Raw genomic sequence first — 19,596 nt, forward strand, 5'->3', positions numbered from 1 at the left:
AGAGACTAACTACTTCATATAAAATAAGACAACTTTATATTAGATGTATAAGCAATCAATCTCATGACTATTTAGGCCTTAACAATGAAATTCCCAAATAATACAATTTTATTGCCCCAATCCTTTTAATTTAGTATCTCTCAACCTAAGTCTTAGTAATAGGAAGTCATGGTCCACTCCTTTCATAATGGCAAAATTAACCAAGGATTGCACCCTTTTGATTCTAATTGGCCCCAGTAACTAAGGTCTCCAATAGGTTTAGTCTTTGATCTATCAACCACTATAGTATTCAAGATTCAAATGTACATTGCTTAATTAGTGGGCTACCCCATTATTGGAGCATTGAAGAGTTTACAATGCTCACTAACACATGTGTCAACTATTAGAAGGGGATTGACACGTGTATGAAAACAAGATTTGTGTATATCATGTGTGTAGAAGCCTTGAAATTTCTCAATATTGAGCTTGTAAGTCACTACTGGAAACAAAAGGGAAAAAGGGAGCAACCTAGTGATTGACCTCTTTCATTTGAAATCACTAGGCACTAATACATTTAGAAGTGGAGACATTTGAATATTGGGCTTGTACCAACTCCATCATGTTATATCACTTTCAATACAAAGGATAAACTTACCCTATTATCAACCTTGTTCATGCTCATGTTTAGAAGGACCAAGTTCCCACCATGGTTTAATGCATGCTCAATTGCAACTATTAGGTTTGTTATGGCATTTGGAATCCTTTTGCTAGGTGTGAAGCCATATCTCCTTTCATCTAGCAAAAGGGGAAGCACAAAATTTATGTTGAGAGCTATGGCCTTAAACATGATCTTATATGGGCATTTAACATCATAATCAAACACAATTTCCCTAGTTTCCTACATTCTTGATTCATTGGAACTAAATTTCCTACATTCTTGATTCCCTACTTTCCTACATTCTTGATTCCTTGGAACTAAATTGTCCAACCCCCTGATTGATGTAATGTGTAATTTCACCCTTACCCATAAACCTATTTAAGATGTGATTCATATACCATTATTAGTGTTGTGAAGAAAATATAGTTTGCAATGCCATTTACCTTTCGTATGTTTCAAACTTGTTGCACTTTTAAGGATACCATCAATTGCACTTCTAGTGACATTGTGTATATTTGTAGTTGTTGTGCATTTGTTGGATGTACATGAGCATATAAGCTGGATTTAAAAAGAAGAAGAAGAAGAAATGTTTGGCTACATTTGTCAAGACGTGACTCTAAATGAGGCAATGGTTAATGAACAATTGTTTCCTCTATTGATTGTAATTGATGAGTAATTAATGTTCAACTTGGCTAGGGTTAAGGTCATTGATGCTAAGTGTGTGTTATGTATTCATATGACTATGATGAAAGAACCAAAATTAGCATTGGGATTGGTATTAACTCAATAAATTTTTATCTCCAACTTTACTATTGCACTTGCATTCTACTAATGTCTTGGAATGACAAAAAACTAAGACTTAAGGACCTTTATATTCCCACAAATTAACCGTTGTTTCCATATCTATATGTTGCATGCAAGTACCTTTAGTTGTTTTTTAGTGTTTCCCACATTCTTCTTACTGTTTTGCCTAAAGGGAAAGATAGCTTGTTGGTATTATAAATTACATCATTCTCAAACTTTAAGATCATAGTACAAGTTAATACTAATGTTTCAATTGGTAAGAGGATAGGGAGTTCTTGTGTCTTCTATAGTTCCATGGTTCTCTCTAGCTTTTATGTTATTTGTTTTACACTGTTTCTTGGCTTCTCACTCTTGGATATGGTAACTTACTTTAGCATCAATGACATGTTGCTTGTATTTTCACCCTTCCAAAGTTTAAGCCTTTATAAGAGTAGTGTTGAGATGGCACAAAAAACGTCCATATTTGAAAGCTTTCACAATCTACTTATAATTGATGCAAACATTTGAAAAGGCAAAACAAGCCTATATTACTCAAGAGGTTCTTGACCAATATCTCAGTTGGCTAGGATGTTATAATATAAAAGGGTAGAAATGGATTGAGCAATGTGTATGCATTAAATTAGACATGATATTTGAACTAGACACAACTTCCCTTATTGTAGACAATAGGAAAATGGCTAGCCATGTAGTGATTCACTTACTTTTAGAAACTTAACACGCCACTTAAGAAAGCCTTTCAACATCCCTAGAAGAACATAGAAAGTAAGGAAGAAGCCACAGGGAGGTAATTTGAAAAAGTATAAAGGGTTGCATGGAGCAAAGAAAAAATGTGTAAGTTGTGGATTGGATATAAGAGGAGCACGACAAGGACAACATACACATGCTGCATTATGTGGGCCAAATCACACACATTGTACCACAAAGGCTCAAATGTTGCTTGTTTCTCCATTTTTGTTGAACGCTTCTAGTGTATTATGCTCTTTGATAAGATGTTTTCATATATACGCCTTGCCATTGAAATGATAGTGCTCCATCTATCACAATCAAACCACTTAACTACAAAACAAAAAAGTCCAATGATTGAAAAGGAAATTGAGATATTTATATAACATAAAGCTTTGGCAACATTTTTTCATTTTGTAAAAGAATATATGTTTTATGAGTTAGGGAACATACCTAAACCACCTTTCACATATTACTAAGGGTGAGATTGGTTGCATTAAATAGAAAAGAAACGAGGGTGAGATAAGCAAGTGTGCACATCTTGTAGTGTAGCATTGCCTTGTGTGAAATTTTCTTTTTCTCTTGCATGGCTTGTGAGGGAAATAATTAACCCCTTTAAAAAAGAAAAAACCTATAAAACACTAGTTAACTAGGGGTAATCTTTCCCTCAAGCACATGCTAGATCCCCTTAACCATTGGCTAAGCATTCCCTTGCATAGAATATAAAAAATCACTCAAAATACAAGGAACACTCTTTAATAGTGCTAGCTGGGAAACCTTTACATGTAACTAGGACTATGAGGGTCTCTCTTCATGTGAAAAGATCCTCCTAGCAAGGGGGAACACCGTAGGATGAACATGGTAAAAACAAAAGGATTTCTTCATCAAGTTTTTGAGCCCAAACTTCAAATCTTTGTGAAAAGAAGAATCCCAAGGAAAATTGAAACTCCCATAAATAAGACTTTACAATTTAATGATGGAGTGTTCATTGGAGATGATAATAATAAGATGATGATAGTGAATCCATAATTATGGCTTTAGAAGTGCTACCAATAATACAAACACTAAAAACAAGAACTTAAAATTCTAGGATAAGCAAGGGATAGTTGTGCACCAAAAGTTATTGCTATAGAGGTGCTATCAAACTTCAATTTGAGCCTAACACAAATAGGAAAACATGACTTACATATTCCACAACACGTAAGCATAATGATCACATAATGCACGGGCTATAAGAAGTTTTATCTACCACTCTATTGTATGAGTATTGTTTATAACTATTTATACACAAGGCATCTTGTTGCACTAGATTGAAAGCTCTTTATCTTCGGGTTATCACATGCATTACACAACTTTCTCATGCATTTTTCATTAAAGGGATCCTTGACCAACAAATTCCTCGTGTTACTAATTTAAAAGTCAATTTCTTACTCATAAACCATACCCAATACATTAACCTTAATTTATTCCCCTCATTTAGAGTGTGTCCCCTATGCAAATGGCTACTATTGTTGCTAAATAAGTGGTGCTTACCATTTGGCAAAACATTCTCATAGTGATGTGTGCATGTTTTAACGTTAATGCTCAAGTGTAAAAAATATATTGTGCATTGGCATTTCCATTAAGGATAGTGAGTCACCGCTTGAAGTATGTCAACAAACTTTTATTCAAAGGCAGTTCTATGTTTGAGTAGAAAAGAAAATGAAAACTAGTGTAGGATAGGAGGGAGAGGTTGTTAATCATCCCGATTCTTAAATGCAAGTGGCCAATGTAGCCAATACATGCTTCCTTATGTTTGGTCTTCTAAATAGAATCAATAGGTTGGAAGACGAGAAATGTTATAAACTTCTTGAAGAACTACATGAGTTGTTGAAAGTCATTCATGAATTTTGTGATTAATTGTCATCGGAAAAACAACACTATTTGGTATCTCCATTTGTAACCTACCTTCTTTCCCTCACTAGCCCTTAAACATATTAGATGCTTGTTGCACCAGGGCTAACGGGGGTAAGAGTGAGCTTGCCACTAAGTGTTTCATTGCAGTCGCACCTAGTCGCTCAATGTAAGTTTTAAAATTAAACGAGAAAATCAATTATGAGTATGTTGTCAGACATATGTGATTGCTGATTGAATGTTGGAGATCGAGAATGGGTGAATCACAGGTTAAGTTAACCCTCCAAGCATAGAGAAAGCACATGATTTTTTCAATGGTTTAGTTAGGCGTGATTAGGCCCTTAGATCCTTTCTTGTATCTCTCTCTCATTTTCACAAACAACTCTACCCTTTTGTTCTTGTTCTTTTATGAAGATGGAGGTCAAAGTGCTAGTCCTTTGGGGTTTAATTGTTACTACGGAAGCCCCATTTGCATAATGTTACGTTTGCTAAAACGATGTGGCATATTTCCCAATCTTCTTGAAAGAGCAAGGGCGACGGGAATGTGAACGGCAAAAGCATGACAGAAAATGTGATGATGGACCAATAAAAACGCCTCCTAAGAAGTAGTCTATACCGCGTCTGGGGCTTTAACAAGCAAAGGGTGGAACGTGAACGAAGGTCCGAGCCTGCCTGCCTCTACAAGAGAGAAGAGAAAGAGGGCACAAAAACACTCCGAGAGAGAGAAAGCAACAACAAAGGCTTTTTTGTGTAGGGGAGGGCCCTCTAGAATAAAGGAGAGAGGTCAAAGTGTGCTCCCGAGAAGGCACTTTGTGCTCTCTTCTAGGCCTAGCCTAAATAATAATCAAACCACCAAAAACAAAGGGGAGATTTATAATTTGCCTATTGGAAGGGGGGGGGGAGAGTGTGCGAGTGTCTTAGGAGTTTGGACCCCCCCGCAAACAAACACACACAAAGGGTGGGTTGTCTTTTCACGTGGCTGCACTTTAGCGGTGGCTCTGGCAGCGCCTTGCTAAACTTAGAGGCGCTTTTGGCAGGACGTTTGGCATTCACTGCTCGCTCTCTCTCTCTCTCTCTCTCTCCCTCTCTCTGCCTGCAGTGTGCCCAAAGGTCTTTGTCACATATGTTATTTCTCTTCCCTCCCCCCCCCCCCCCCTCTCTCTCGCTTTCTCTCTGTCTGTGGCTGCTGGTCTGAGTGTTTCCCCTTCCACTCCCCTTGCTTGCATCCACCAGCGGCAGCATCGCCCAAAGCGTATCTCCCCCCCTGTCCCTTCCCCCCCATCACTCTCGCCCTCGTCTCCTCTCTCTCTCGGTCGACCCTGTTTCCCCCCCCTTCCCCCCCTTCTCTCTAATAACCAAACACCCTGGACACACAGACTCTCCGCCTTCTATTTTTGTCCCCCTTCCCCTTCCCCATGGATGCTCCCGCAGACTAAACCCTAGCGCACCCTCAGAGCCCTGCAGCTCTCCCCTGCCCCATTGAGAGCTGCTCTTCCTTGTCGCAGGCAAGCCATTTCTCTTTCTATCTATCGTCACAGCATTCTCTTTTTCACCTTTTGTTCCTCTTTTGATTTCTCAGCTTTGGCTCCTTTTTTATTCATCGCCATTCCTACTGTTGTTGCTTGGCCCTCTGCAGGTATGTACAAAAATCAGCTTCAGGAGCTAGCACAGCGCAGCTGTTTCAACCTGCCTTCTTACTCGTGCATTAGAGAAGGACCTGATCATGCCCCTCGCTTCAAGGCGACGGTCAATTTTAATGGCGAGGTGTTTGAGAGCCCCGGCTACTTTAGCACCCTCAGGCAAGCGGAGCACGCCGCAGCAGAGGTTGCTCTCAATACCCTTTCCAAACGAGGTCCTACCCAGTCTCTTGCTGCGAGAATCCTGGTAACAAAGCTACAGCCGCTTTCTAGGTTTCGCATTTTCTAGGTTTAGAGGTAGTCTGATTCTTTTTCTGCTTCCTTGCATTGCCTAGTTCCCATGCGTTTGTGGGTGCTGCGTCCATATTTGGTAGCTGCTTTTGTCTGAGTTAGTCCATGTTTAACATCTGGCTGCAGGATGAAACAGGAGTTTGCAAGAACCTACTACAAGAGACTGCGCAAAGAGCTGGGGTGTCTCTTCCTGTGTACACAACCACCCGCACGGGGCCGAAGCACGTACCTGTGTTCAAGTGTATGGTTGAGGTTGGAGGCCGTGCCTTCTGTGGGGAGCCTGCTAAAACGAAAAAGCAAGCTGAGAAGAATGCAGCCATGGCAGCATGGTCGGCACTCAAGCAATGTAAATGTTACTTTCAGATCACAGCTAACTTTATCCCTCTCTGTGCGTGTCATTTGTTTGAAAGAGACACTCTGCAGGTTGACTTATCTGCCAAATATTTGTGCTTGCCCACAGGGAACCCCTCAAGTACGCCTCTTCTTTTAGGGTCATGTGAAGCTATTGATGAAATAGATAGAAGCAATCAGAGTAATGCCCTCACAGTATACAGGAGGGATGACAGGGCTGGTTTTTCTTCTAATGCATCTGCCGTGCATCCACCTGGATATACTGGACGGTCCAGGGTCAAAGTGGTCAATGTAAGGGATAGGAATAGACGCAGTAGAGAAGGCAGTCCTGCTGCCCAGTTCTATCCTGGTCCGTCTGTGTCAGCAGATCCTCAGTATGAACAGCACCGCAGCAGGTACTTTGTCAGTCAGCAGGCTGGGTCGTCTTCATTGCAGGGTGACATGAACTACGAGACAGTTCAAGGAACCCACGGTGGATATCATACATATGGCCATTTGCCAGCTGCATTATCTGGGTCTTTCTTAGGTGATGCATCTTTTGATACTTCAGGCCATGGCCATGGCAGATATCTTTACCACCAGCAGTCTCCTGCTGCTTCAGTAGTCAGCAGTGGTTGCCCTTCTTCTAGGCAAGGTGCACACCAGAGAAGGCACTCACTGCCTGGGTTCGAGTCTGCAATGCTTTCAAGAGAAGCCATGGCTGCTAGCAGGGCCACGGCTGGAGCAAACCTAGGGAGGTTAATGCTGCAGCAACAGCAACACATCAGAGGGTTGCCATTGCAGTCCCGCAGTGAGAGATTTGAGCTGAGGAGGCCATCACTGTTGGAGGAACTCCAGCAGAGAGAAGATGAAGAAGATTGGCTTCAAGGAGAGATCAACCCTGCTGTCGCTCAACGGCGCTCTCAAAGATTGCCATGGCAGTCACGAAGTGAGAGATTTGAATTGAGACGACCGCTACCAGAGCTGGAGGAGCTTCACTTCAGAGATGAAGAAGAATGGCTTCGTGGGGAATCCATCAGGAAGAATACTGCGGATAGAGAAAGAGGGCAAAACTTTGCGGACTGGTCTCAAGCAGAAACTGCTGGCACTGGCTTGCAGAAAGAGGCAAGTCATAATCATGGGTATGTAGATGACTGGTCTCACAGCAATGTGCTTAGTACCAGTCTTCAAGCAGAGAGAAGCCACAGCCAGAACTATTCAGAGCAATGGCCGCCCACCGAAGATCAAAGTTCTGCTCTGCAGACAGAAAGTAGTCAAGGTCAAAGCCGGAGCAATACTTACACAGAAGACTGGCTGCACAGAGAGCTGAACTCCAAGCTGCAAACTGAAAACAGTCATATCCATGGTCAGAGGGAAGAGTGGTCACAAGGACTCTTGGGGTCAAGGTTACAGAAAGAGAAGGTTCCAGATCGTGGTGAGAAGAAGAGCTCCTACTCCGGCGCTGCTACATCATCCTCATCGTCTTCAATCTGGTCACGTTCTGCTCAATGGTGGGGCTCACACCTGCCTTCAAGTACCTCCTCTGCTGCTGCTGCATTTGCCAATACATTTGGGTTGCGCCCAGCTTCATCTTTGGCTCCTCCAGTCAGAGTCCGCCAAGCAGTACCTGTCTGTTCTGCTCCTCCCAGACGTCCGGAAGCTTCCCAGCGAACTCCTGCCCCTTCTCTCATTTCATCTCTCAATGATATGCCTGGTGATGGGGAAACTGCAACTCGGCAACTGTTTGATCAGTTAAGACTATGACCTAATACTGTAAGATTAGTAAGTCTGCAACGTCTGCATGCCTTCCACTGTCAAGAGTAAAGCCTTTCAGCACAGCAAAGGGATTTTCAGCTCAAGCTCTACGCTCCACATACTCCCCTCCTCCGCTCTGTTTTTTCTGCTAGCAGCAATGAAGCTGCACGGGAGGTCCAGGTGGAGGACTAGTGGGTGGCTCCTACAGAACATTGAAGAAGTGCCTGTATATTTTTCTGCACCACGGCAGCTGCCAAATTCATACAGCACGAGTGGTATCACTCAAACCAATCTTCTACTGAAGGTTGTCCAGCAGAATGCTTATACTGCCTTTTCACCTGGCAGTACCTAGGAGTATCTATTAACCCCAATTTTGCAGCGTTATCTTAGTCTGGGCTTCTTTTCGCACAGCCTGGATCTATTGAACACTTTTTCTTATTTGTATACATTTTGTTTGCCGAAAGATGCCTTGACCAAAAAGGCAGCATTGCTCATCCTAGACAGCTATCTTTGCTCCTTGCAACTATTTTTAACCAGTGGAAGGTGATAATTCTTTTTGTGACCATGGCTACAGAGACAGCGTGGTGTAACAGCTACAGGTAGAATGGATGCCTTCATGTATAAAGAAACTCTCAATGTGAATGTGGAAGTCAGATACCCACATTATTTCTGAATTTCCTGCCACTGGATTAAGTAGGGTATGAGCAGGATAATGAGTGAGCCCAAGTTGGTTTTTGGCTTGGCCTAACATAAAAACTCATGGTTGCATTTTCCATGTCCCCTGTGCTCTTGATCTTTGCTGAGGGAATGGAAGACATGAACTGCGCATGCTACATTTGTTACTTGCTGTGATGCTGCCTGTAAGGTCACATTGTTTTGCTGATATTGGGCTTGTGTGCTTTGTTTCAGCCCATTCCAGCCAAGAGTTACTATGTTGCTGCAGAAGCCCATATACACTTTCAGCTCTTGCTGCACTGTTGGATTGAACATTGTTTGTGCAAGACATTTTCTACAGAATGTGCACGATAACTCTACGGAATGTGTGCTTGCATTGAAATTGTATTTTCTCTGCCTACTTTCATCGACAGGCTGTCTATGTTAACGTTTGTGGAATGTAAGAGCATGTATCTGCGCGTGTTGTTTATGAGTGGTTGAACCAAAGTAACATGCAAACTTTACAGTGAACCTAATCATAGTTTTTTGAATCTAGCAGTATTGGTGCCTGCTATCTAGTAAGATCAGGTCTAATGGGTATAAAATAGCGCTAGTTTAATATTTGCAGACCATATATTGTGTGAAGGAGGCTGTACTTTGATCCCAAGCGAGTCCAGTCTATCTAGTAAGATCAGGTCTAATGGGTATAAAATAGCGCGAGTTTAATATTTTGCAGACCATATATTATGTGAAGGAGGCTGTACTTCGATCCCAAGCGAGTCCTGTCTATAATGTTTTTGCAAAGTTGAGCACTAAAGATAGGTGCTTGTGTGTGTGTGCACGGGTGCATATCAAGGGCTATCCCACAAGCACGTAATGACTAGACTGTTCTAATGTCTTGCAAGTAAAATAATGCCCAAGGAGAGTTGAAGAAAGGTGCCACATACTTGCTATACTTCCAGAAAGTATAGCAAGTCTGCATGTGGCATATAGTCCTTACTGTTTTGCCATGAAGCTGGTTTGGATTTTAGGGGCATGTCAGTGCTATAAACATCATGATATTAACATCTATGAACATCATGATACTGACATCAGATGCTTATGGGAAGGAATCGACTTTCAAACTTCAAAGTAAATCTGAGCTAGGTGAAAGCAAACCAGTACTGAACAGCTTGACCTCACTTATGAATGTATTAGTGTTCCTTGTCTCTTGCTATGGGAGAGTGAGGAAAGTTGCATATTCTCGTTCCACTTCTCTTTGTAATGGATGATTGTGCAGGAGGTGGCATATTCTGGACCAGTTTGTAACCATATGCTTCACTGGACTTCCTCATGCTAGATGTGAAAGTTAGTATGAGGAGAAATGAACCAAAACTCTCCAATATGTGAGTTGTATTTTATGTAGAAATTCTAGTCACAACGAGGGCTTAAAAGCTGTTCGAGCCTCAGTATTCTACAATGTAGGAAGATAGGGGTTAGCTAAGTATGCAGTAAGGTATGCTTTGTTCCCTCTCCTTGTCTTTGGACTTTGGAGTGGCATTTGGCGCTTGGATGGAAGGGTCTTTGTCATATGGACGCTGGAGGTGTGCCAAAAGAAAATAAGGGCTCAATAGGCAGCCACCAAGAAACTCGAAACTTTTTTCTGTGGACAAGCTTTGCAGTGGTAAGCTTGTTGTTGCTGTGCTTGCATTTTGAGAACCTCTGGGGTGCATGAGGGTTTAGTAATAAAAAGGGAAGAGGTACGCAAAAGCGTAAAGCATGGGTTAGCCTGTGTGTAGCCATCCACAATTGCTAGGAACATTACTCGAGTCTTGAAGCTCAGTTTTCACTTAAAGATCGTCTTTTCTAAGAAAGATATGATGCGCTAAGGTGATATATATTTGATAGGCTTGTTTATTTATGACAGCGTTTACTTACTCGGATGGATGGTAAAAGAGAGAGAAAGAGGGAGAGGGAGAGGGAGAGAAAGAGAGGGAGAGAGAGAGGTATTGAATGGAATTGAATGGGTGGGCAGCTGCCATTACACGGATGCAATTTAAGAGAGCAGAGACCCCATTTAGAGCTTCCATCATGGTCTACTGCGCTTTACCACTAATGCAACAAAAAGAAGTGTCCATCTATCCATCGTCAGCACCCTCTCTCATTTACTCCCCCTTATTATTATTTTATTCATTATTTTTTATTTATTTTTGCCTGTGCGATATGCACAAAGGGGTATATGCGTGCACACACCCATATTTATCATTTGCGCTTTAAAACTCCAATACTTTTTAATGCTGCCATTCAATCTCTCTCTCGCTCGAGACTACTGTAACTACGCAAATATGGAGCCGTAGCATCTCGTATCATAATATCTCATGCAGTGCAGGGCGCTGTACTCATGATCCCTGATTCCTGTGGATTGGGCAACAACCGGGCTCTGGTAGCTCTAGCCTCTTACCTTTTGGGGCTATTTTCTCATTTTTGCACAAAAGAAAAATCACGGACTTGCATTTAAGACACATATTCAAGAAAATGAGAGGGGAAATTTATTGATGGAAGAGAAAACAAAAATTTTGGCCTCCATTAAATATTCTTTTTCAGTCCTCTTTCCTCACTTCCTCGGACCTTCTCCTCCGTCTCTGCACCCGCCACTTCTCTCTCTCTCTCTCTCTCTCTCTCTCTCTCTCTCTCGCTAACCAACCTTCCTTCTTCGAACCTTCACTCCTTTCTGTTGTTATCGACGCGCGCATGCCCTGTTTCTTCAATATCTCCACGAGAAATGAACACTATATAAGTGAATGGAAGCAGTGAAATGAACCAGACAATGCATTAAGCATCTCGCTTTCGCAGAAGCAGGCAAAATGTCGAATCAATTAGACAGATTACGCTTGAGTCTGGAATGCAGAGAAAATATAAGGTTGGGTTGTGCGTGAAACTGTGGCGTCTAAAGGTTGCACCTTATTTGGGTTTGGGTTCGGGTGTTCTGTTATTTCATGTGGGGAGCCCCGCCCCCCCTGCCAATTTGGTCGAAATTCGTAAGATTTCAGCCGTTCTCCTTGCAAATAAATTTTGGAGAGCTGCCCACATTGGCCAACCCAACGTCCTGTCGCGGCCTCTACCGGCTACCTCTACGTTGAGGTTCTGGTTTGTCAAAATAAGGAATATTCGGGCGCCGTAATCAGAGTGATGAATATCCCCTCTGGCCTCTGGGGATGATGAGGCGGGAAGACTCCGAGGAAGCAGTGGGCATCTCCATTGCAGATTCCTATCAACACCTGCAGCATCATTTTCTGGTGAAGTGGCAGGCAAGGCCTTCATTCCATGGAGGAGATGCTCTGGAATCCGAACTATTCTTACCTAGACGCTGGAACAAGCGACCTCCGCTATCGACAGTGCTGAAAGGATATGCCCTAAGCAGGAGGATGCACATTGCACAACGAACAGAAGATGAAGGGCCCTACAGGCAACAATGAGGCCTGCAAGGAAGATTATAATCTCGATCTTTGCCCTGAGGGAGGTTACAGATCTTTGTTTTTTTGTAGAGGCTGCAGGGCAAAAGTTTAGGTAGTTACAAAGCTTTTTATGAGGCAGCTTAACCTACGATATGGTGCAAGTTATATCAATACATAGTAAAGGGCAAAAGTTAAGGTGCGCACAAAGCTACACCGCCAGTCACACGTCCAGTTGAAAGAACCAACAAACCAACAAACTTGGCGTAAATTCACTACACACTAAAATGTCTGGACACCTTCAAAAAGGTGATGGTGGCCTAGTGGTTAAGCTAATTGGGTGTGACTAACAAACTAATAAATTGGGCCTAACCCCATTACTCACTAAAATAGCTGGACACCTTTTAAAAAGGTGATGGTGGTCTCGTGTAGTGGTTAAGCTAAGTGGGTGTGAGAGAGATGGTGGGAGTTCAAACACTTGAATGCGTTTACTTTTTCATTGAGTATATACTTTGTCTTGTGCACTTGCGTATGGATTTCTCACTTGTGCGGCGGACTATTGCGTGTCTAGATTTGTCCATGGCTTGTAAATTGCTGAGCTAATATTTTTTAAACATGTCACTGTGCCCTTATATTTATAAGGTTGGGCAGGGGCATGGCTTGGTGTGCAACCAACCTAATAGTAGCAAACGAAATGTTGCTAGCCTATTGCTCATGGTTGACTATGGATGCCTTCCATTCTAAGTTGAAGTTCCCTTAGAATAGCCTCTATATCTATGTCAAAGGCTTCTCCTAGAGCAACCGTCCCTCTTGGATCTCTCTCTCTCTCATCATACACACACTCTCTCTATCCTATATAAGTTGTGCTCGTTTGAATTTCTCTTCTCGTTAGATGGTTGCAAACTCGTCCATAGCCCACTCATGATGCTCCTTTGCAATTTTGTACTTATCAACATTGACTTGCATCACAAAATCCATTTAAAAACCATGAATAGGATCAATCAGTTAATTGTTGAACAATGCTTTGTTCATACTCAGTCAAATGTTCCACAAACATGAACTTCTCAACCAAATTTCCGTATGAGAGGAGGTATTCCAAAAATTTCCCCTAAAAGAACTAGTTTCTAGTTGAGAGTGGTGGGGTGGTAAGAAAGTATAAGGATTTGCAACAAATTCAAGATATTCAAGTTAGCTTTACAACTTTTGAAAAATCGAGGAATAGTTTTAGCTTTTGTATAACACCTTGGACACATTCCATTACCAGATGCCTATTTTTCCATCTTTAATGCTAGTCTAGACTACTTTGAGCAACATGAGCCACATTAGACTTGACACTTTTGAGTTTGATGCAACTACTACATAAAATGCCAGTTGGGCAATGGAAGTAGTGGTATGCCATCCTTCCAGTATATTCCTCTTGGGTTGCATGGTTAGTTAGATAGCTTTTCTCAAATGGGGTCCCCAACAATTTAGTTTGTTTTGGATGATGTGGATATCTTGGTTGGAGGGCTAATAGATTTGTCAGATTCCCTTAACTTGTACACGATCTCTACAATTGAAGTTTCAGAGGCCCTTTTGGGCCCTGATGATTTCCTTTTTGAATATTTGATAGGCTCTATTGAGGTATTTTGTATTAATTGCCTGATGGAAGTCGCTAAACTAGATGGAATTTTGAAAGCACCAAAGTTGAACTTCTTGAACGGGAAAGGAAAGTTAGCTCTTTGTATGGTAGCCAAGAAAGCCAAATACTTTTGTCCAATGGTGGATAGTCCTTGAGTGTGACATTGCATGCCTAAATGTAATTGCACTCCTTCCACTTGGCTAGTTCCTTAACTTGAAAGGACTTCTAGATGCTGTAAACTAGAATTGCCCTGTCTTTTGTTTCATGGAAGGAACTCTTGACAACCTACTTTTTGGCTAGTTTATTGGGAATAATCCCTAGGTTGGGCAATCCTAGGCCTCCCTCTTCTTTTGGTAGGATACAATCTATCTAAGCCACCTTACGAATCCTGAATCAATCAACATCTCTAGACCATAATAAATTCCTAGCTAGGTTATTGGGAGACTTACTCCCTCCTCTTGTTGGTTTCCAACATGAGAGGAAATAAATGGTAGAAGGGATCAACATATGTTTCAAGGCCACTATTTTGGTTGCAAAGTTGAACGTTCCACATTTCAATATTTTTGCTAACTTTAGCTAGCATCCATTCCCACCTTTGCCTTATGGATACCTCGAATCCAATCCCATAAGAACACTTAGTAGTCTAAAAATGTTTCCTTCTTCAATTATATGATGTCCTTCTTTTGGTAGCCAATGTGGGGGTCTTATATCCATGACTTGGTATGGTTAACAATAATGCCTTATAAAAGGTTAGAAAGTAGTCCTAGAAGGATGTGATAGACAAAGGGTTAGTATGGATTGTGCCATTAGTTGCATCAACAAACTTATTTAGGATCATATCATCATTGATTGGCCATTTAGTCCCATTTAGTCTCGTTGTGTTTGCCTCATTAGTAATGAACCAACCAAGGGTATCAACTATTAAGGCAAAGAGGAGAGATGTAATGGGCAACATTGCCTAATAGATCTCATGAGGGGATTGAGATCTCACAATTTACTACCACTTTTGCATTTGCATTTTCATTTAAGAGGTTATTGACATATTCAATGAATCTTTTCCCTGACGTCATGTTATGTAGGGATTGGAACATAAATCCCTAGTTGAGCCTTTCGTATGCCTTGTAAAAATCTATCTTAAAGAATGAAAGATTAGGGTTGATTTTTTGGGCATATTTGAGTTCTTTCAATATGGAAAAAATGGAGTCAAGGATGGATTTTAATCCTATTGTACTCTCTTGTTATTCACCCATCTAGGGGTGGGGATAGTTTTCTTGCTTGTGTTTTAGCATAACTCTTTATATATTGAGGTCAAGTAGGTGATGTGCCTTCAATATGAGAGGTTATCCTTATCATCTCTCTTGTGGATTAGCTTTATTACTCATTGGTTAATTCTTATTGGTAGAGCACCAAATCTCATGGCCTTCTTCCATACCAACATCAATGGGTGCATGAGGAAGTCCTTTAACTCTTTAATGAATTCATTGGAAAGCCCATCCAATATTGGGCACTTCCTTGTGGCCATCTCATCAATTGGGCACTCTTTAATGAATTAATTGGAAAACCCATCCAATATTGGGCACTTCCTAGTGGCCAACTCATCTATTGTATCATTTAGTTTTATTTCTATGATCTCACTGTCAGAGTGTCTACCAAGGTTGGGGTACTTCATTTGCCATTAGTTTTGATAAACAAAAATATAGTGACTTTCTCCTTTATTCTTGTTGATATTAGAGAACATTTCCTTGCCTACTTTGCTAGCCCACCAAGGTCTTGTGTAAACGTGAATCCTTTTGAAATACTCCTCTTTTATTTTTTTGGATTCTTGCTTAATTTTAATAAGATCCCCTTGAAGTTGTGACCTATCCTTTTCAATTTGCATACTTAGTGGATATCTTTGGTTCCTTACTTGTCTTCTTTTGGCCATTGAGTTTTTTTTCAGTTTATCGTAGGGACTCTTGAGATTGTTTGACCCTTGTACCCCAAGATTGGGTAGGAAATCTAATTCTATGGAAAGAGTCATTGCAAATTCTACATACATTTTCTCCAACAAAACACTTTTGAATAGTCCTAGATTGGTATGAAACCACCCAATTTTCATTACATTCAAGTTATTTGATAGATTAACTTAAATAGGAAAGTTATCAAACAAAATAATGTCCTTGTACAATTTACATCTGACCATTACAAAAAAAGAGAGAAAACTTGTTTTCCTTGTTTTTCGCAAATGGGTTGTTATTAATGTTACCTATTTTAGAGTATTTTCTTTCTAAGGCAAAGTTTTGAGTTCTTCTCTTTGTTAATTTTGTGGTTGAGGGTAGGTAGGGATCTTGTAGGGAAAATAAAAAAACCACGTTCTAATCACCCTCACCTATGTTATCTAGAATGATGCCCTTACACTGTTCATTTAAGTCTATCTTTTTAGTTTCATTAATGTTCATTTTCTAAGAGTTGTTTACTAGAATTCTGTGCTTTGTTTCAATCAAAAGAGATCAAAAAGGTTTTAAAATTATTATTCTTCTTGGCATTTGTCTCATTGTGGATATCCATGAACCAACATATTATTATTATTTTTGTGACTCTTTTGATTGTTTAATGTGCCTCTCGTTGTTTCCTTTATGTGACACCATCTAAAAACCATATGTGTTTGGTTTCTCCGTATCTTGTTTAGGGGTATTTTCTTTAGCTCTAAGATATGGACAATCTTTACTAAAACAACTAACCTTGAGACATTTAAAACACACAATAGAAAAATTCTTATAGGTTAGAGGTTGTTTCTTGAGTATCTTGCCCTCGAATTTGGATATGAGTAGAAACTTGAGTGGTTTTTAGCTAACATCCATTTCTATGAGGACTTGTGGATACCAGTGGGGGGTTAACAAGGCTTATGGACTCTATCCTAACAATTTTCCCTATGGAGAGATCAATAATCTCAACTAAGGATAAAGATTTTAGGGCAAATTGTTCATTTTGGTCCACACAAGCAATTTTGTTAGTTTAACGCCTATGAGGTATCTAAAAACTTAGATGAAGATGATTAAGAACCATGGTGATAGAGTGCTCTTCTCAACAAATATTTGATAATTATTATTTTTTGTTTTGATTATGAAAAAATGACTCTAAACATTCAAGCCATGGTGTTAGGGATGATCTAGAAATTACGTTTGTCTCCCTTTAAATGATCAAGGGAATTAGACTTGAATGGCCCTAAACCCACAAAAGTTTTAGTGCATGAGTTAAAACAAGTCAAGGGGATCCTAGATAGCACCCCTAGATGCTTATGAAACTTGGCCTCAATAATGAGATCAAGTCAAGGGAATCCTAGATAGCACCCCCACGTTCTTGTGGAACTTGACCTCAATAATAAGGTGCATGACATCTTGTAAACATTTGATAGTTATGAAGAAATTATTGAGTAGTAGTCATTGGTTTATAAAACCTAGAAGTCTTGTTCTAAGTGTTTTAAGTAGAGATACTTTATTTGGGATTGTTTGAAGATGAAGCAACAAGAGACCCCAAACTCTCATGTTCTTGATAAGATAGAAGATACTTTTTAAAGTATAAATAACAAGAGAGGCAACACACTAAATAAATCTTGTAACAGTGAAAGTACCAAAGCTAAGCCTAAGAACAAGTTTCTCCTTATGCTGATGAATTATTGATCCCAATGATTTTGTTAATGTAGTTGGTTCATCAAAGAAAGCTAAAGAAAATATTTAAAAAAATGTTGAAGTTGAGTATTAAGTGTTAACTACAAGTTGCAATATGGATGCAAGCTGAAGCAAAAGTACAATGTGCCAAAATTCATTTGAGAAGGACCATATTTTTCAAATATCATTGTATGATTTTAGGCACAATCATTTGCATAAGCACCAACAACTTCGAATTGCGCTATTATTGTAGTATGATTTGACAACTGTGCTCACTCTTGTACAGATTGTAAAAAATATGTCAGAGTTGATGGTAGAACCTGTAAACTGTGTGAGGTTGTGGGTGCTGATCTTCTATTCACTTTTGTTGAAAGCAATTCAATTAAATAAGATGTATGCACTCATTGATACTATGGACTAATCAAGAGCCCAAAAAGTGCGAGGGATTCCCAACATGGAGGGAGCTCTAAATCCCAAACCCATGCATTAAAGCCAAAAAAGTAAATAGAGAAGTTCATTCTTGTGTGTATAAGTTTGAGAGCTCTCTGCTTCTTGCTTCCATCCTATCTTCTTGTGTATCATGTTGAAAGTGAGAGAGTGTGTAAGTGAAGGACTTTAAGTGTGAAGTTTCTCTCTTGTGTCATGTTCTTCTCTTCTTCCCCTTATTCTTCCATAACTTGGAGAACCAAAGGTGAAGTTTGAGGTGGGGATTTCCATAACTCTTCTCGTTTATATTTCCTCTCTTTGTTGGAGCACTTGAGGTATAGATCGGCTACAATGGAGTAGTAGAGTGGATTGAAGGAGTCATGCTTGGATTGTGAGGCTACTATTAAGCGTTCAAGAACATTCAAATAATAACCCATGAGGGCAAGAAGGTGAGCCTACTACTGAGAGGCAATTGAGAGAGTAGATGGGCTTTGAGAATGGAATACGAGCAAGTGAGGGGTAGTTGAGTCCAAGAGCATTGAAGCTTTTGAAATAGTAAGGGTTCTATTAAAGTTATGTATGCCATGTGTTTAGCTCAATATTTTGCTTCCATTGTTGGGATGTGGATGAAATCAATCACTCTAAGATGCTTGCATTCTCACTTGCGGCAGAATAAGAGGCTTGTATACTTGAGACTGGGATTGAAAGGTGAGGAATTAATCTCCTGATTTCATGCCATGCTTACTTGTGTTGGGGATAAAGTGCATGTGCCTAGCTAGCCACATTTACTCACCATACATTATACCCACACATATATAATTACTGCAAGTGACAGTCACCTATCATCGTCACTTTATTCTTTATTCTTTCAATGACTATTGAATAAGGAAAGGCTAGTCACATATTGTTATTATTGAAGTTCCCACATATGCTGCGCCTCTCTCTCTCTCTCTCTCTCTCTCTCTCTCTCTCTCTCATTCTCTTGCTCTCTTGCTCCATCCGCCATAGCTTTTACTTCTGCTCGTGTGCTTCCACTTGGCTCTACCTTTCAATTGGTATCAAAGCAGCTTGGAATCACGAGAAGCTTCATCGATCATTTGCTTCAACCCGTGAAGATGCTTTAGCTTAAGATTTCATGGTAGCCATTGTTTCTTCCTCTTGAGGTATTCATTGAGTCTTCCCTTCTCCCAGCCTTTTTCAACTTGCTCATGGCTTATTGAGAGCTTCCCGGGCTTAGATGAGCCTTGTTGAGTGCTTATTGGAGCGTCCTCTAGCAGTGGTTCACATTCTTCGCCATGGACAGGCAGATTGAGATCAGGAGAATCTTCTCAAAGCAAAGAAGCAACCATTCTATATATTTTGAGTGGATATAGAGCATGTTGTAGAAGTTGTGGACAACTAATGACAGCTTGACAACACTCTAGCCATAACTTTTAAATATGATATCGAGTTTAGGTATTACATAGCTAGAAACAAAGATAATGAGGAGAGTTAGTGATATGAACACTCACAAAGTTGATTCGATGCATTTTTTAATTTTATGTTTTACATAGAACAACATAGCAATTCTAGTTTGAACAGCAAGCATTTGATTGGATTACGCTCTATTGATACTCATGGGCAGTGTTTGCAATGCCAAGATGATGCATTCATGGTCTGGAAAGGATTTTGGGTTGTTTAAAGCTTGATTAGCTCAATGATTGAAGTGTTTATCATTGTAATAACAGTTTAGGCGTAAGCATACAAC

The 19,596-nt window shown here is 40.4% G+C and overlaps 1 protein-coding gene and 1 long non-coding RNA gene across 3 annotated transcripts; one reads left to right on the top strand and one right to left on the bottom strand.

Annotated features, from left to right (window-relative positions):
* Window positions 1-1,759: 1,759 nt before the first annotated feature.
* LOC148032917 (uncharacterized) lies at window positions 1,760-12,321 on the bottom strand. The gene is made up of 3 exons (XR_015691770.1): window positions 12,064-12,321; window positions 11,408-11,981; window positions 1,760-2,497 (listed from the first exon to the last, which is right to left on the bottom strand). It is a non-coding gene; the product is annotated as an uncharacterized LOC148032917 (long non-coding RNA).
* Window positions 5,238-9,196, top strand: LOC148032918 (uncharacterized). 2 transcript variants are annotated; one of them, XM_087683611.1, is made up of 4 exons: window positions 5,238-5,562; window positions 5,694-5,941; window positions 6,112-6,337; window positions 6,446-9,196. In XM_087683611.1, exons 2-4 carry the CDS (start codon window positions 5,696-5,698, stop codon window positions 8,077-8,079), a joined length of 2,106 nt encoding a protein of 701 aa, XP_087539737.1. In that variant the 5' UTR covers window positions 5,238-5,562; window positions 5,694-5,695; the 3' UTR covers window positions 8,080-9,196. The 2 variants fall into 2 exon arrangements, with proteins under 2 accessions (XP_087539737.1, XP_087539738.1); XM_087683612.1 differs by having other exon boundaries at window positions 5,239-5,562; window positions 6,112-6,331; window positions 6,446-9,195.
* Window positions 12,322-19,596: the final 7,275 nt, after the last annotated feature.

The sequence above is a fragment of the Lygodium microphyllum genome, chromosome 8, assembly GCF_053477565.2.
Source record: "Lygodium microphyllum isolate KBCC chromosome 8, Lygodium_microphyllum_v1.1.10, whole genome shotgun sequence".
NCBI lineage: Eukaryota > Viridiplantae > Streptophyta > Polypodiopsida > Schizaeales > Lygodiaceae > Lygodium > Lygodium microphyllum.